We start from the raw sequence: 18438 nt of genomic DNA on the forward strand, positions 1-18438 counted from the left end.
ATGCCTGGCAAACTGAATCGCATAGCCGAGTCGGACGGTCCGGCCAGCCATCATGACGGGTTGGAAAGCGCAAGCCATGTGTCCAAGCTCTGGGCGAGGGGAACCAAGGGGACAATCTCGTCGGATGAACCGGCAGGTGGGGTCTCGCGGCAGGGTAGAGCCTGAAGTGCCATGCCATGTCGTGGCCGAGCTGAGTTCAGGGACATCGAAGCACTTACCTGGCTCTTTGTGACCACCCCCGGAACAGCCTGGGACGGTGGAGGAAGAGGCCTGTCCTCGTGACCCGTAGAGACCGTCACATCGGGGGTGGATTTGTGCCACAGCTGGGCACGCAGGGGCGGGGAGACCACCGCTGGAGCGCAAAACCTGCCAAAATGGAATGGTGGACGGTGTTCGTGATGACGGCCATGCGCACCGGGTATGTGACCCAGGGAACAAGGAAACCGATCTTTTGCTGAACTCTTGGGTACCGCAGCCACTTGGGCATGAGGCGAAATTAAATGAAAAGGTAACAGAAGATTCTCCTCCCGGCCCTCCACTGGGGGATGGAGTGGTCTGCTTACCAGCTCCAGAGCAGCGGGTTTCATCGTCCCTGGGTCACCCGTCTCAGGGGCACTTCGAAGCATTTCGCGGTTTCTTGGTGGCCAGCCATGAGATGGGTGGTGTCTGCTTCCTGCGGTGGGCTCCACGCCAGGGCTGGGCTGCTGCGGAGGAGCCGGTGCAGTCACCACAGGGGGACGTCCTTGGCGACGAGCAGACGGGGTGTGGGATCTTGTGCCGCACCGGGGCAGGATGTGCCGGATAGCCTCTGTCTGCTGCTTCACCGCCGAGAACTGCTGGGCAAAGTCCTTGGCGGGGTCGCCGAACAGGCCAACCTGGGAAATGGGGCGCCAAGGAACCGTGCCTTGTCGGCCTCTCCCATATCGACCAGGTTGAGCCACAGGTGGTGCTCCTGGACCACCAAGGTGGACATTGCCCGCCCGAGAGACCGTGCTGTGACCTTCGTCGCCCGGAGGGCGAGGGCGGTCACCGAACACAGCTCTTGCATCAATCCCGGGGTGGAACTACCCTCGTGCAGTTCCTTTAGTGCCTTGGCTTGATGGACTTGCAGGAGAGCCATGGCGTGCAGGGCGGAGACAGCTTGCCCAGCGGCACCGTAGGCATTGGCCATCAGGGACGACGTAAACCTACAGGCCTTGGGTGGGAGCTTTGGGCGCCCGTGCCAGGTGGCGTTGCTCCGTCGAATAAAAAAAAAAAAACACAACAGCACTATTCATTTTAGACGCTGACAAAATACTGTCGTGGCCAACAACATCTCCCATTGCCAAACAACAATCTTCAACACTCACCGCGGACGCCACTTTAACACCGTGACGGCGCATGAGAGACCCAGCTCGTGAGTCCACCATGGCCACACAAGGGGAAAAAAACCCATGCGACCCAAATCAAACAAACAAAAACAATAAAAAAGAAAAGCAATAAATAAAAAATTAAAAAGAAGAAAGAGAGAGAAAACTCATTCAGAAAATCACGCTCCACACTCACGCCACTCCAAACGCTCACATTCACACCGGAAATGAGAGAGAGAGAGAGAGACTATTGTATTTAGTAGCTTTAGGAACTAAAGTTTTAGAGCTTTTGGTTTTAGAGCTGTGACTTGCTTTAGAAAAAAAGTGTTGAGGTGCTATGATTGAAGTGTTGTTCTAACACTTTAGAGATGAGATTACAGCTAAACTGACAGACATATTTAATGAAATGCAGAGAAAACCAATAGCACTGACATTTTAAATGAAGGGTTTTTCACAAGTAGTCTTGCTTAAAGACAGCCAGTGTTGCTTGAAAAAATGGTTGAGGTGTAGTGTGGTTTAGAGCCTCTACAGTGTATAAAAATGGATAAGGAAATGGTGGAGTGCTTGAGAGTGAAATGGTAGAAGAGTAGCCTGCTAATAAGGACGCCAATAAACTCGTCTGTACAGTCTGCAACACTTCAGTTGAATGCTCTGTCATGACTGCAAATCAACACATTTTCAAAGGCCCAATTGATTAACTGTTTCAATATGCTTATCCACCCAAAATCAAAGCCAGGTCTGAGCAACCGCAATTACGTTTCTGAGCGTTATGTTTGTAAGTTGGCCAAGAGCAGTTTTAAAGAAAAATGCAGTATGGGTTTTTTTATTCTAATGCTGTTTAAAGAAGTTTATGTCAGGATAAGTTTCATTTTAGTTCATTTTACTCCATTTAGACCAGTAAAACCAGAGAGCATCCTATATATTAGCTATGTATTTTGTCCCTTTTTTACATTATTATCAGGAATATCCATTTAAATCGCAATTACAATCACAAACACAATAATGACAAAGCTGGGAAAAATGTTTGTTTGGTTTTTTTGTGTGTTTTTTATCATATTTTGCTAAATGTGAAAGTTTTTGCCCACTTCAGCACACTTGAATAGCTTTGAAACCATCACATATGAACAATTTGAAATGTCACTGAAATTAATCTCTTAGGTTCTTTATTTATTTTATGCTATTGGAAAAGGTTTTTGGAAAAGTCCCAGATTGTAAGTAGTTGAGCGTTTTATGAAACCTGGCTAGACATTTCTGTATGCTTTTCTCTGCAAAGAACCAAACTGTTACCTCAATCATTGGTTCTCAACTGGTGAATTACAGGTCTGGTATGTTTCCGATAGAGACAGCAGGGAAAACAATGGCAAATGCTAATAATAAAATGCAACTATCCATATAATCGTGCATAGTTCGAATAGCAAAAAAAAAAAAAAAAAAAAGAAAAGAAATTTACTTTTAAAAGGCAGGAGCAAATGCTTCAGCTGTCAACAAAGACTGTGTGTCTAATCAAACTCTGTTTCATTTGTAATTTAGGGGAGAAACTAGCCAAATTATATATACACTACTGGTAAAACGTTTAAAAATACTTACTCATTCTTTATTATAATTTTTTTTTCTTCACATTTTAGAATAATAGTAAAGTCTTTAAATCTATGGAATAACATAAATGGAACTATGGGAATTATGTTGTGAGTAAACAAAATCCAAAATAAATCAAAACTGCGTTATATTTGAGCATCTTCAAAGTACTCACCCTTTGCCTAGAATTTTCAGAAATGTACACTTGACATTTTCTCAACCAACTTCTTGAGGTATCACCCTGGGATGCTTTTTAAACAGTATTGAAGGAGTTCCCATCTATGTTGGGCACTTATTGGCTGCTTTTCTTTATTATTTGGTCCAAGACATCAATTTCAAAAACTATTTTTTTTTTTTTAAATAAAATTTTAGTTTTATAATTAAATAAATTAATTTTTAATTTTAATTTTTAAGATCATGAGAAACATTTCAGTCAAGTGTTTCAAAACTTTTGACCGGTAGTGTATATATATATATACGTAGTAGATACCCACATGGACTGGTTGTGTGGCATGCCCTCATCCTCAAAAACCATGATCGAAACATTGCAACGTCAAAGAAAATACGACCCAGACTACATCAAATACAGGCTCTGCTGTTATGCGTTTATAAAATTGTCAGTGGCATGGGTTTGGAGTGGCACTATCTGTTTGTCCATGCCACCGGTATGTTCTGGAAACTTGTTTGAAAATCTTCTAAGTCTTCCGTAGCGTGACTCTTGTGGCGGCTAAATTCCACACTTCAGCTTTAATTAGATTTTTGTGTACTTTGGTATGACAAACAAGTTTGGCACTATGTTGGGTCACCACTTTATTTTTTGGTTTTGGACCTGAAGCAAAACCAGTTGAGAACCACTGACCTAATTGAAATGGTGGTAGTTTTTCAGTAATCCCAACTGCAAGTCCAAATTAAATTTACCACTAATAACCTCTAATTCCCCCCCCCCCCCCCTTATTTCTTTTAACAGGTTTGTCCGTTCAAAACCAAACCATGGGAATCACCTTTGGTATTTAGCCGGAGCTAACAGAAAGAAATATAATCCAAGAAAGAGGATAAAGTGCTAATTTAGTTCTGAGCCTCATGAGGAACTTGGGATGGTGAGCACAATTAAAAGGAAAAGGAATTAAAGAGAAGAGATGAATGGAGTAGCCACCCACACAGCAAGACAGTGTGCAAGTGAAAGTCAAACTTATTGTTCTTCCCCCTGTGGCAAACATTCTGACTAATAAAAAAGCGAGGCATGATGAGTGGTTGTATCTGGGCAGTGTTGCTCTTTCTCTGCACGTGGTTGGAGCTTGGGGCAAGTTGCACTCTTCTGAGGGAAAAGAAGAGTGTGGACCTTTTTAAAACCATAAGGAAAGATGAGCAGGCAGAACGTCTAGACTCGGAGGAAGGGCAGAACGAGATGTCGTTTGTCAACACGGAAGGAACACCAAGTTCGAGACTGGCACTAGAAATGGAGGATAAATTGTCGATTTTGGCCAAAAGAAACAAGCACATAATGAATTCTGAAACAGGATTGGATTCCATACAAATAAAAGATATTGCGAAGGGTGGGTATAAAACCGAAGTGACTCCAGTTTCGTTGTCTTACCCTAGTGTGAACACAAATAGTGCTCCACTTATTACAAATGATTATCATCCCAAAGATATCTCAGAATCTGTTACACAAAACAAAGAGACAACCACATCACCTCTTAGCCACAACTCTGAAATATTGAAAATATCTGTAGATTCTTCTTTCTCCACTGAACTAACTCCTGTTGTGGTGGAAACCAAATCATTAGACCATGGTGAAAATGGAATACCGCCTGACAGATCTACTCTGACCTCAGTATCTTTGGATGGCAGAATATCACTTGATGCTAACACCAGCTCATCAAATGCCAACAGGTTTCTCTTGAGCCCTAAGTCTGGGTTAAAAATCAATGGACAGGATGTGCAAACCATAGGGATGGGTGACCAGGAGGCAGACAGCACTAGTGGAGGAGGAATTGATTTCCGCCAGGCCTTCACTGGACAAGAAGAGATGCCCTCTCAATCCCGGAGCCGTAGAAGTTGGATCTGGAACCAGTTCTTTGTGATCGAGGAATATAGTGGGCCAGAGCCGGTGTTGATTGGGCGGGTAAGGAGAATGTCTGTACAGCTGATTGTTTCGATTGCATATTAATGTAAAATGATGCCATCTGACCAGCTTAATTTGTTGAAGTCAACATTTAAGAGCGTTCACAACCAATTTGACTTCCTTAATGTACATTTCTGAGTAGAACAGGATATTCAATGAGGAAAAAAGTGTGGATTTCATCCATCGTGGATTGATTAGATAGCGAAAAGTGTATCTGATGATAATGATATCAACATAACTAACCAACACTTCATGTCATCTACCTTAATCTCTGACTTGTGAGGCACTGTCAAAAGACGATCATTGTGACTCTGTAAAGAATCGGCACTATGAAGTCACATGTTTTTAATTTGGCATATTTTACAAATTTAATATGCTAATCATCACATAATCTGCTGAAAACATAAGCAAAGGTGAGTCAAAACACTAGAGACCGGAAAACAGACTTCCATTATGAATCATGGAACACTTCCAATTTCAGGAAAAAGGTGGATAAGAAAGCAAAACTGTAACGCTCTTGTTAGCTCAACAGCTGTTCACCTGTAAACAGAAATGTCTCATAGCAACCAATTTGAAAAACATGCAGTGATTTTTTTTTTTTTTTTTTAAATAATAGCAGGGAATTTTAAGAAAGTAATTGAGGTCAGTTGTGATTTCATGAACTTTAAGTTTAAACATGTAAACATAATTTAGATACACTCATGTTATTCCCGTTGCTTAGCGATTGCTAACATGGTTAATTTGAAAAATCAAGGCTATTACATTACCTCTTAAGTTTTTAAAACATTTACTAGACATGCTCAAAATGGTCACAAAAAGCTATTACACAGCTGTTGGTCACATTTAGTGACACATGCACACGCATAGACACAAATATACGCACACTCTGCAGTAACTAGCTTGATAAGATAGCTTCACACTCAGTAAGTCTGCAAGCTGCTTATGCAGAACACAAAGCTTTAAAGAGTCTGGCGTTAAACCAACACACGGTATGGAGAGTGCACTTCATAAATGTTTCATTCTCTTCTCTGCCTGTCACTGTGCTTATACTGTATCTGAGTAAATGTTTATTCGATGGGTCAGGGCATGTTGTTGTCACTGATGTTCATCACAATGTGTCATCACTTCTAAATTAGATTAGGTTGAATGGAGGACAAACATCTAAGAGACAAAGCTAAACTTGACTGTGCACTGTAGTGAGAAAAAACACCAGGGCTGACACATCGACAGACACTGATGTACAGTATAAACTAGGAACCACTGAATTTGATTTATTGTTAAGTTATTGAACCTTTAGACTGTTTAAAATGAAGAATAGGAAGTATTAGACTGGGTTTACTATTAAAGACCCCATGAAATTAACATTGGAGTTGTGTGGCCTTTAGGTCATTTTTAGTCTGTTTAGCTTTGATTTAAAGTATATACTTGTATACTTAAGTATACTTGTCAATGTCACCGATTAAAGGGATAGATCACTCAAAAATGAAAATTAAGTCATCATTTACTAATTTTTCTTTCTTCTTTGATGTCACCAAATGATGACAGAATTTTAATTTTTGGGTGAGCAATACCTTTACATAAGAGGGATTTTGTCAAATTGACATTGTTTTTTTTTTTTTAAAGATAAACATAAATGATACTGAAAGACAAAATATTAAATGCCATGGATCAATATTTACTGTTTAATCTATTATTTTGTAGAAGGGGTAAAAATGTCAATTTTCGTGAATGAAAATGGCTAAATTAAAAATACATTCAGACTGAGCCACACTGACTGCGTTTACATGGACACCAGAAAGCGGCTTATTGCGAGAAAGCAGCGTTCCCATTTACATGCACTGTATAAGCGGTGTACTCTTTACTCCCATATACATGCTACTCGGTCAGTAAGCAGCTTTCTCCACAGCAACATAATTTCCCCACAACGCTTGTGTAAATAAACATGGTATCTGAGGAAGACTTCACTATTTTATTCTCTGTTGCTTCGCTTTTATTTCTAGATATTCCAGAGTTGTTACTGTGATTGTTTCCTTAACTTTCCATCAGGACCTGCAGCGGAATTGCACTACTATAGTGAGGTTTCACTTTACGTAAAACTCTGGGATTCCCTCAATGTACAAGTGCATATAAAGGAACCTGATGGACCATCGATATTTTACGGTGGTGTGTGTAAATGTAAAAGTATAGTTTATAGTGTATGTGCTTTTCCCACTGTAGTCCCAGAAATGTTGAACTCTTTCCACTGTGTTGACTTGTTGTTGGGCTTCATCCTATGACGTTTGTTCTCTGGTCTGTTCCATCCACATGCGTACTCCCCCAAAACCTGCTAGAATGCCATTTAAGTGTTTACATGGCCACATAAAAATGCATTCTCCGGAAGAAACCTAGGTGTGTTAAACCGCTTTCTCTTAATCCCTTAAATGGCGTAAGGAAATCGGCCCTCTTGTTTACATGACGTTTCAGAATGCCGCATTCTGCAAAAACCCTAGAATAAACCATTTTCTTAAGTGCATGTAAATGTGGTCAGTGAGAGCCCCATATTTTGAGAAGGATATAGCTGAAGGCAGAGCTCCAAAAAGGGGCAGGAGCTCCAAACCACCATTAAAGATACAGGGATCCCCTAACCCAACCCTTCCCCTAACCTTAACCGTATGTGGAAGTGATGCCCCTTTTTGTAGTCGGTGCAACCCCCTTTTGGAGTAACCCCACCCTCTTTTGGAGATTCTGCCTTCATTTGGAGATCTCCAGCCTGCAGCTATACCTACTTGCATAAATTAAGATAAAAAAGGAATGTTTGCTCAGAACAAGAATCTAAAAAGGATGTTAAAATACACTTAATTATTCTTAGTTTTAGGCACTCAAACTTTGGAAAAACAACACAAAAAAGTGTTCCTTTCCAGTTTTGGACTCGCACCACTGACATATAAAAGTTAACTGATATTAGTAAAAGACCTACCTATCTCTGTGTGAAAATGAAATAATGATGCTCTTAAAAGTTTTTTATTTTACCTATAGTTTTACTCCAAAATCATAGGCAAAAATTGTCATTTTGATACCTTCTACAAAATTATGGATTACTTTAAATATTAAAACATGGCATTTAATAATTTGGCTTTCATCATCATTTATGTATTTCTTTCACCAGAAAAAATAAATAATAAATATCAAAAATTAAATTTTGAGCCAGGGACCCCTGATTGAGTTTACATGGAATGACCCAGAGGATGTCCCACCCTAGCTTCCCATTTCAAGAATTATGTCAACACATTAAAGAATATTGTGTTTGTCAAACCATTTTGTGGTTTAAGTTCGTACGCATCACAGCCTTTGCTCTACAAACACAGAGAGGTCACTTCCATCCATTTAGAAGTCAAAAGAATTACTTGTTCATCATAACCATCTTCATGTCAAAATAGTAGGATCCATTCGATATGTCCCACCCCAGCTTCCCGTTTCAGGAATAACGTCAATACATTAAAGGTGCACTCATTAATTCTAATCCAATACACTTTTTGTCAAATTCTGCAAATGTCTCCTCGCAGTCTGCTTGCTCCTCGTTCTGTGGGTGGGCTGAAAAAAAAATCTAGTATTTGTACACAGCCCTGGCTCTGTAAACGGGACAAAAACAAAGTGGATCAGACCGATCCACACAACACTACTCCAGCCAATCAGCAAAAGGGGGTGGTTCTTGCACGTGCACAGGATGGGGGTGGGGGCAGAGCGAGACGGCAAATCTGGCTGATGCAAACATTCTAAACTCCAAGGAGGACAAATGGCTAAGACACGGACCAAGAGAAAAGGGTCAGATGGATATAAACTAAAAAAGAAGGATTATGATAAGTTGAGGGCTAGGAGCCGCATCAACATAAGTGAGGCTTTTCAGCAGTGGATAGACCTCCGAGAGGTAAAAGGCTTGAAGACGGATGCAGAAGTTGCTCTTTTTCTTCTCGATAGGTGGGTAACATAAATTTTGCTATGTTTTACAGAACCCATATATGCTGTTGGTGTGATGTTAGATTTAGTAGCAGGATAGTTGTGAGTGTCTGGAGCTGGTGTGCGTAAAACCATCTTGCATGCATGAATTTGGGGGGCGGAGCTTCCAAGGGAGCACTGAAGGGAGGGGTGTGTTTAATTTGGCAGTTGAGTTCGAATATCAACAGTGTTTCTCAGGAATCGCTGAGTGCATCTTTAAAGAATATTGTGTTTGTCAAACCATTTTGTGGTTTAATTTTTTACGCATCACAGCCTTTGCTCTACAAACGCGGAGAGGCCACTTACATCCATTTAGAAGTTAAAAGACAATCTTCTCCAAGCATTGAGAGAAATATTAGAAGAGTCTGTTCAATATTTTATTTTCTCATGGCCCACATGGTTGGTATTTATTATTGAGAAGTCAGTCTAGTGTGTGTATTTGTGTATGAGTATGTTTAGGATGTTTTTTATGTGATGTTTGGGCTGTGCCTTGTTTGATCTTGTTTGAATCACACTCAGAATAAAATGTATTTAGTGTCTCTGAAAGAACAAATCTGGACAAAAGAGAATTAGAACAAGGGAGAAAAGTGGTAGATCAAGGAGACGAGTGTGAGACGTTGTGGATGAAAGAAAATGAGAAGAGGAGAGGGACATTTCTTGCTGGGACAATCATGAGAGATCATTTCCCAAATTTAGTTCTTTTTTACAGTCTTCTTTTTTGTGTCTCTTAATTTGCATTGTCTTGGGTTTTTACAGATTCATTTTCTTTCCACAGTGAGAAGATTTGAGCTGCACAACAGAGCCGAAAGAGCAATTAAAGAGCACAAATATGAGTAAGAGAGGATGATTATGAGATATAGAAGATTTATAGACTTCTACTATGCACTAGAAGTATGTACTGGTGATGGGAATTCACAGACTTTCTGTAGTGAGACCCCAAAGGAATTAACAGTTTCTTTAGAGATAGCTCAATTGTTTCTCCAAGACACCATTGAGATGAAATGCCGCCCACTTTTTCAGTGTTGGTTCCGGAAGTGTTTTTTCCATTAATTTTTCCATAGGGATTTCATAAAGTACTTCATAAAGAGTTCTAAGCCATGAATAAAACCAACCAGCTCATCATGGGTAGTGTAGTTTTTCACAAGAAATTCCCTCTCTCTTTTTATTTTTTTATCCCCTTTTCTCCCCAATTTTGGAATGCCCAATTCCCACTACTTACTAGGTCCTCGTGGTGGTGCGGTTACCTCAATCCGGGTAGCGGAGGACAAGTCTCAGTTGCCTCCACTTCTGAGACAGTCAATCCATGCATCTTATCACGTGGCTCGCTGTGCATGACACCGCGTAGACTCACAGCATGTGGAGGCTCATGCTACTCTCCGTGATCCACCCACAACTTACCACGCGCCCCATTGAGAGCGAGAACCACTTAGTTGCGACCACAAGGAGGTTTCCCCATGTGACTCTACCCTCCCTAGCAACCGGGCCAATTTGGTTGCTTAGGAGAACTGGCTGGAGTCACTCAGCACACCCTGGTTTCGAACTCACGACTCCAGGGGTGATAGTCAGCGTCAATACTCGCTGAGCTACCCAGGCCCCCAGAAATTCCCTGTATTAAACATGAGTTTAAAAAAACCAAGTTGAAATAACATGGACTGATGGCTACATCAAAAGTATATACCATCAGTTAACAACCTCGAAACTCACAGTAGGTCTGTTTTTAAAGGTCTATAATTTATCTTTAAAAATATGTTCCCCTACGGAAAAAGTAAGTATGATTTTTATGTCCAGAACCAGACTGTTGCGCACTATTGTAACTGTTAAGCTAGAGCCATTATTGAGGAGAAATTAGAGGGATGAGTAGGAGACTGAGAGCTAAGGACGGGTGGTTTTGGCAGTCCTGAACTAGCAGTGGTGGGTTTATCTCTTCATATGTTTACTCAGAGTTGGCACTTTTGGAAGCTTTTGGCAGCTCTCCGCTGTGTCTGTCCGTTAAGCTGAGGGTCTTAGTTTAAGGGTAGGCGGTGAAGCTGCCCATCACTGGACCGTGAGCACAGCTGAAGCCCCTCTTAGCATGTGGTCGCATTCGACACACTCTCTGTGAGCAGCAGGATGCAGTCCATGCACAGTGTGTGTGTGCTGCATGCCTGTGTTAACTGGTGTGTTCTTACAGTGTTTGAGTTTCTATGTTATTCTGTGTACACAAATTCATGTGTTTGTGTGCATATAGTGTAATATGCATTTGCAACGTGTGTGAAATAAAATAAAGATACGAATTAATGTAACATTTTTATTATTTCTATATTTATTAAAATATTTTATTATTATGGCAACATTTTACAATAAGGTTGTATTCAGTAATGCTTGTTAACTACATTAGTTTACATGAAGTAAAAATGAACAATACTTCTACAGCACCTATAATCTTAATGTTAATTTAAATGAAACAATGAAATGTGTATACATTAACATTAGTTAATGCATTGTGAACTAACAATATTCAATAGCCTTTTTCATAAATTAACATTAACCAAGAATAATAAATGCTGTAATACAACTTTGTTCATTGTTAGTCCATGATGCCTAATGATGACCATCACGTCATATTCGTTAATCGTAGTCAGTTTTACTTTGACTTAATAATTTTAATTGACAAAAATGTGCCAAATGTAACAAACATGTATCAAACTGCACTGAAATATTTAGTAATAATAATAAAAGTAATCATTTTATACCATTAAAATGTTCTTCGAAAAACTTTTAGTAAAATCTACTTCATGACATAATATTTATTAAAGTGATTGAGTAAATTTAACTTAAACATTTCTGTCAATCCCTGTCAACCTTTTATTTATAAATCTGATGTACATGGTACTTAAAAAATTAAATGAACATTTTAATGAACATTTCACATCTTTGTGTTCTTCTTCATCGATCGTTCGCTTTTGTATTTATTTTTCCCTTTCTCTCCTTTGTGAGTCCAGTTGTGTGCCTCCTCTGTTCTCCTCAGAACCCATGGACCTGTTGGTGCTGGTGGTGCTTGGGATCATCTTGCTGCAGATTGCTGCACCATCCTGTTGAGATTTCACTCTGTTTCCTGCAAGCTGGATTCGATGCCCAACTTGAGGACCTTATGGGATGAATTAATGTTCAACTGAGTTTCCAAGTTTTGCTCTTCATTAAACTGCATTACCTGCTTCTGAGTCCCGCTTCTGTTTCATGACAGAAAATCCAGCCAACATGAACTTAGCAGGTACAGATCCCATCTGCTCCACGCTCGACCAGCAGGGAGAACTACTGGAATGATATTCTGAGCTACTTGCGGGTTCCCATGAGGCTTGGATGATCATTATTTCCCAGCTCTCAGATCTCGCCGCCCAGGTGAAAGATCTTCGTCTCTCCTCTTCCTCTCTCAACACACACCACGGCTCCTACAACCCCTGTAGCAGCTGAAATGCTCCCGGCGCCCATCAGAAAACCTTGTCTCAATACACCTGCGCCATATTCTGGAGAACCAGAGGGGTGCCGTGCTTTCATTTCCCAGTTCTCCCTGGTCTTCCTCGTTTCCTTCAGAGGTATCCAGGGTTGCCTACATCATCTTACACCTGGCAGGACAGGCACGGAACTGGGGAACGGCTGCCTGGGAGAGTCATCTGCCTTGCTGTGACTCGTTTGAGAAGTTCTCTACAGAGCTGAGCAAGGTATTTGATTGCGCAGCTCATGGGAGAGAGGTGGCTCGGCGTCTGACCAAACTACGGCAGGGTGGTGGGTTGGTGTCCGAGTACTCCATCAAATTCCGGATACTGGCAGCCTCCAGTGGATGGAACGAGAAGGCCCAGTGTGACATTTTCTTTGGAGGTCTATCAGAGGCTGTGAAGGATGCTATCTATATGCTAGAGCTGCCCGACAACTTTGACGATCTCATCAGCCTGACCATAAGAGTGGACCACCACCTGACACACCGTCGAGATCTTCGCTCCTCTACCCTACCTCCTTTCCATGATCTCTCTCCTCTGTTTGCTGTATGGAGTCGGAGGCTATGCAGCTTGGACGAGTCAGCGGTGACGCCACCTCGGATTGTGCGTTTACTGTGTAGGATGGGGACATATCGCATCAGTCTGACCAGAAAAAGCCAGGTGCTCACTAGGGACCAGGGGACGACTGGTGAGCGCCACAAAGTCTAGCTTGTCTCCTATGCTCCACACCTCCCTGCCTGCCATCATCATGTGGGGCCAGACTTCCCGATGGGTGATGGCACTCATCGATTCAGGAGCTGAGGGTAACCTGTTGGGCGTGGAGCTTGCTGCCCGGTGAGGAATTCCTGTTGTTCTTGTTTAACCACCTATCAGCATCTGCTCGATTAGTGGCTCTTCCCTTGGGCAGATTACTCAAGCCACGGTCCTGGTAAGTCTGAGGATTTCAGGCAACCATGAGGAGGAGATTGTGTTTTATCTGCTACGGATTGCTTCTAATCCTGTCGTTTTGGGTCATCCATGGCTGATAAAGCACAATCTGCACATTAACTGGGCTGGCAATGTTGTTACTGAGTGGGGGACTTTTTGTCCTGCTCATTGCTTGCTTTCCGCTCTGTCTCCTGTCTCTCCTTCTGTCTTTGTGTTTCAGGGGAAGGAGGTCGATCTGTTGGGGGTTCCGACAGTGTATTATGATCTGAGGACGGTCTTCAGTAAGTTCTAGGCCGCTTCCCTGCCTCCGCACTGCCTGAACGACTGCGCTATTAATCTCCTCCCTGGCACTTCTCCACTTCGCGGATGACTCTACTCTCTCTCCGTACCTGAGCGAAAGGCAATGGAGAGATACATTAATGAGTCATTGGCAGCCGGTCTCATCCACCCTTCCTCGTCCCCAGCTGGGGCAGGATTCTTCTTTGTGAGCAAGAAAGACAGGTCTTTGTGGCCCTGCATCAATTATCAGGGGCTGAATGACATCACCATTAAGAACAAGTACCTCTTGCCTTTGATGACTTCAGCCTTCGAGTTGTTACAGGGGGCGACTGTGTTCACAAAGTTGTATCTCCACAATGCATACCATCTTGTGAGTATCAGGAAGGGGGATGAGTGGAAGACAGCATTCAACATGCCCACCAGGCATTTTGAGTATTTGGTGATGTCTTTTGAACTTACAGTACCAATGCACCCACCGTCTTCCAGGCACTCTTTAATGATGTGCTGCGTGACGTGATTAATCTGTTCATCTTTGTGTACCTGGATGACATCATAATTTTTACTCTGTCTCTCCAGGTACACACTGAGTACATCAGGTCAGTGTTACAAAGGCTGCTGGAGAACAAACTCTTTGTGAAGGCGGAGAAGTGTGCGTTCCATGTGAAGTCGGTTCTGTTCTTGGGGTACATCTTGTCATCCAAGGGGGTGCGCATGGATGCTTCCAAGGAGAGAATCGTCACCAATTCGGCAATTTCTATCTGCGTTTTATATGTAATTATAGCCAGATAGCCGCCCCTTTCACGAGTCTGACCTCCACCAACGTCAAGTTTGTATGGTCGGACAAGGCACAAAAAGCTTTTGAGTTCCTTAAAGTCAAATTTACTTCTGCCCCATATTGAGTATGCCTGATCTGTCCCGTCAGTTCGTGGTGAAGGTCAACACATCAGAGGTGGCCTTGGGTGCGATTCTTTCCCAGCGCTCACCCAAATATGGCAAGATTCATCCCTGTGCCTTTTAATCGCACCGCCTCACTCCTGCAGAACGGAACTACGACATCGGTGGCCTTGAGCTGCTAGCCGTCAAGCTTGCTTTGGAGGAGTGGCGTCATTGGTTAGAGAGGGCAGAGGTACTTTCTACGGTATGGAGTGACCATAAGAATTTAGAATACAGCAAGACAGCCAAGAGACTAAATTCTCGCCAGGCTCGCTGGTCTCTATTTTTTGGTAGGTTTAACTTTACCTTATCCTACAGGCTGGGATCCAAGAACGTCAAACCTGACTCGCTCTCTTGCCTGTTTGATACTTCTGCCCACTCGAGTTCGCAGGACACAGCCATTCCCCGGGTGGTGGCCGCTGTGTCCTGGAAGGTCGAGTCAGAAGTACGGAGAGTGCTTCGGTGAGTGACGGTCGCATAGGGAATACAGGCGGGTCGGTTGTTTGTGCTTGTCATCTGGGGATGAGACACACTGAGGCCGTCATTTGGCACTGGTTCTGGTGGCCTGTGATAAGGCGGAACATATTACTTTTTGTGTTGGGTTGTTCCGTCTGTGCTCATGGGAGCCCCTAGCCATTCCCTCGAGACCCTGGTTGCACAATGCTCTCGGCTTTGTCACAGGGCTTCCAGAGTCCCGTGGCAATATGGTCGTGCTGACGGTGGTGGAAAGGTTCTCGAGGGCTGTCCATTTTTGAATAAGTCGATCATTGCGTTGATGAGATAAACACCACTTTAGAAGACTTGGAATATAGCGCACAAGTCGTATGGACTACTTCTATGATTCTTTATTAGTGTTTTTAGTCCTTATTCCAGCTTCACAGCTGTGTTTGTTATATCGTTGTATGGAAAATTCTATGTGGAGATTCTTGAAAAATTCAACATATGGCAAAAAAAGAAAAACAGAAAACAGGTATGGAGTAAATAATGAAATAATTTGTATTTATGGGTGGATTATTCCTTTAAGAAAGTAAATAGGGTGAATTGTGACTTTGTGTTGACTTTAGATATGTGTGTGTCTGAGTGTTTGTGTGTGAGAGTGTGCGTGTTTTGACTGGTTAGACTAATATACAGTGAATGTGCTTTGACATTGTAGTCATGCTGTGCTCTGAGAGTCGCACACACGTAAATGCAGACTGTTCAGCCGGGGGGCTTCATGTAGCGAGGGGTGGGGGACTCCTCAAAGCTGCTGTTTGATGCTTTGCTTTTTTCTGCATTTGGCACACACAACCATGTTTGCTTTATTGCCTCCCAAAATCAGCCAAGCATACTTCATATGTGACCCCCTAAGGGCGGGAAGTCTCTCTGACTGCAGGAAGTGTAAATCTTCCTCACTTCATATCACCCCCAGCTAAATTTTTCTTTGGTTCCACACTCTTGGAAATTCAAGGATATTCTGCGATTATTTCTTCTGAAGTCAGGGTCCATTTGTCTCTGTCTGAAAAACTCTTTCAGTGCATTTGTAAATATATTTGGAATCTGTTCCAGTATACTACAATGAAACATGAGGGAACTTGAATAGTGTAATACTAAAATGGGAATCCATCCAACCATGTTGTCGTCCAATTATGAGTCTCGTGAGGGACTTTTAGATGTAAAAAACAAGAGCAGGGCTGCAGGAATCAACTTTTGGCGACCGTTTGATGGCAAGATGTTTTACTAGAGCTGGTGTAATTGTCATCTCCAGCTATCTCTGAGTAATTCCAGACCCGTTCATCATCAGTGCCCATTAGACGAAAAAAACAAAACACAAAGGAGATCTTGTTAATATATCAGTTATTTGTCCTTGACAGCATCGATCACCATGATATATGTATATAAATAGAGTGATATTACAAAAAAATAACCATGCTTTTACATTAACCACAACCTTGTAGTAAAACCATAGTAACCAAAAAATCAACCATGTTACTACAGTCATGGTTACTTGGTACAAAATTACTATAATAAAACCATGATAATATATGGATACTACAGTATTAAGGTCCATTTACAACCAAGCACTACAACTATAATGACAATGACACAGAGGAACAATATCATTGGGACCACATTCAGAGCAATTTTTTTCCAGTAGATGAACGATAAAAACATTGAAAGCCAATTAAAATCCATCTGACTTTAAAGGGCTCGAGCATTTAAAATGACAGACAACATTGCATACATCGCCGAGGTTCAGAAAAACCCACCACTGTCTGACAAGTCAAATCCCCTTTTCAAAGATGCCTTAAATAAACAGGATATCTAGAAAACAATTGGGTTTACCCTCGGAATGAATGGTGAGAGGTATTAACGGAGATGAGATATTGAAAAGCTAACACTAGCTGGTAGCATAAAATTACCTCAGGTATCCAGTGCTAATGTCGACAACATTGTCTTGCCTCCTCTGAAGTTGTAGTGAATATTCACATATGCAATATACACATTTACAACAAAACTAGAAAACACCCTTTTATACCGTAAATATAGTGATAAACTGCAGCAATTAATTACATATTTTGTTTGAAAAAATATGTCTATTATAAGGCTGCGTGGGGCTCAAGTGAATAATTTTTGTGAACTAGTTCATTCACTAGTTTGTATGAACTAGTTTGTTGGGAATTCCCAACGTTACATACACTGATGAGCCAAAATATTATGACCACCTGCCTAATATGTTGTTGGTCCTCCACGTGCTGCCAAAACAGCACCGACCTGCCGAGGCATGGACTCTACAAGACCCCTGAAAGTGTCCTGTGGTACCTGGCACCAAGACATTAGTAGCAGATCCTTCAAGTCCTATAAGTTGCAAGGTGGAGCCACTGCGGATGGGACTTGCTGGTCCAGCACATCCCACAAATGCTCAATAGGATTGAGATCTGGGGAATTTGGAGGCCAGGGCAACACCTTGAACTCTTCATCATGTTCCTTAAACCAATCCCAAACAATGCGTGTAGTGTTTAAGGGCACATTATCCTGCTGAAAGAGGACACTACCATCAGGGACTACCATTGCCCTGAAGGGGTGTACCTTGTCTGCAACAATGTTTAGGTAGGTGGCACATGTCCACATGAATGGCCGGACCAGGGTTTCCCAGCAGAACATTGCCCAGAGCATCACACTCCCTCCACCAGCTTGTCATCTTCCCACAGTGCATCTTGGTGCTATCACTTCCCCAGGTAAATGGCACACACGTTCACTGCCATCCACATGATTTAAAAGCAAACAGGACTTATCTGACCAGGTGACCTTCTTCCACTGCTCCAATGTCCTGTTCCGATGCTTGCGTGCACAATGTAGGCACTTTCAACGGTGGACTCTGAGCCTAGAGGTCTGCAGGTCTATGCAGCCTAGAGGTCTGCAACCCAACCTGGGCCCGAAGGGACCCGAGAACCGGACGGGTTTCAGGCTGGGTTCAGGTCAGTTTTTCAAGTAGGACTTCGGGTTCGTGTCTGGTTCGGGTTTGTAATTAATGAAAAAATAAACAGGCTTACCGAACTTGTTTCACGCATGCGCTCTCACTCACAGATGTGCAAACGGACGAGTTAGGGGCATTCACACCGAACGTGTTTTTGCGCACATCTGTTCTGTTTTCCCATTGTTTAAACACATGCTGGATGAATGTCGTATTTTTATCCCCTTTTCTCCCAATATGGAATGCCCAATTCCCACTACTTAGTAGGTCCTCGTGGTGGCGCGGTTACTCACCTCAATCCGGGTGGCAGAGGACAAGTCTCAGTTGCTTCCACTTCTGAGACCATCAATCCGC

At 42.3% G+C, this 18438-nt stretch overlaps 1 protein-coding gene across 1 annotated transcript in view; it reads left to right on the top strand.

Moving 5' to 3' along the window:
- The first annotated feature begins 4164 nt into the window (after positions 1-4164).
- LOC127420197 (cadherin-11-like) overlaps positions 4165-18438 on the top strand; it is an 84810-nt gene continuing 70536 nt past the window's right edge. Inside the window, exon 1 of the mRNA XM_051662249.1 lies at positions 4165-5049. Coding sequence (XP_051518209.1) covers positions 4165-5049 — 885 coding nt within the window. The remainder of the gene's footprint in view (positions 5050-18438) is intronic.

The sequence above is a fragment of the Myxocyprinus asiaticus genome, chromosome 29, assembly GCF_019703515.2.
Source record: "Myxocyprinus asiaticus isolate MX2 ecotype Aquarium Trade chromosome 29, UBuf_Myxa_2, whole genome shotgun sequence".
Classification (NCBI taxonomy): Eukaryota; Metazoa; Chordata; class Actinopteri; order Cypriniformes; family Catostomidae; genus Myxocyprinus; species Myxocyprinus asiaticus.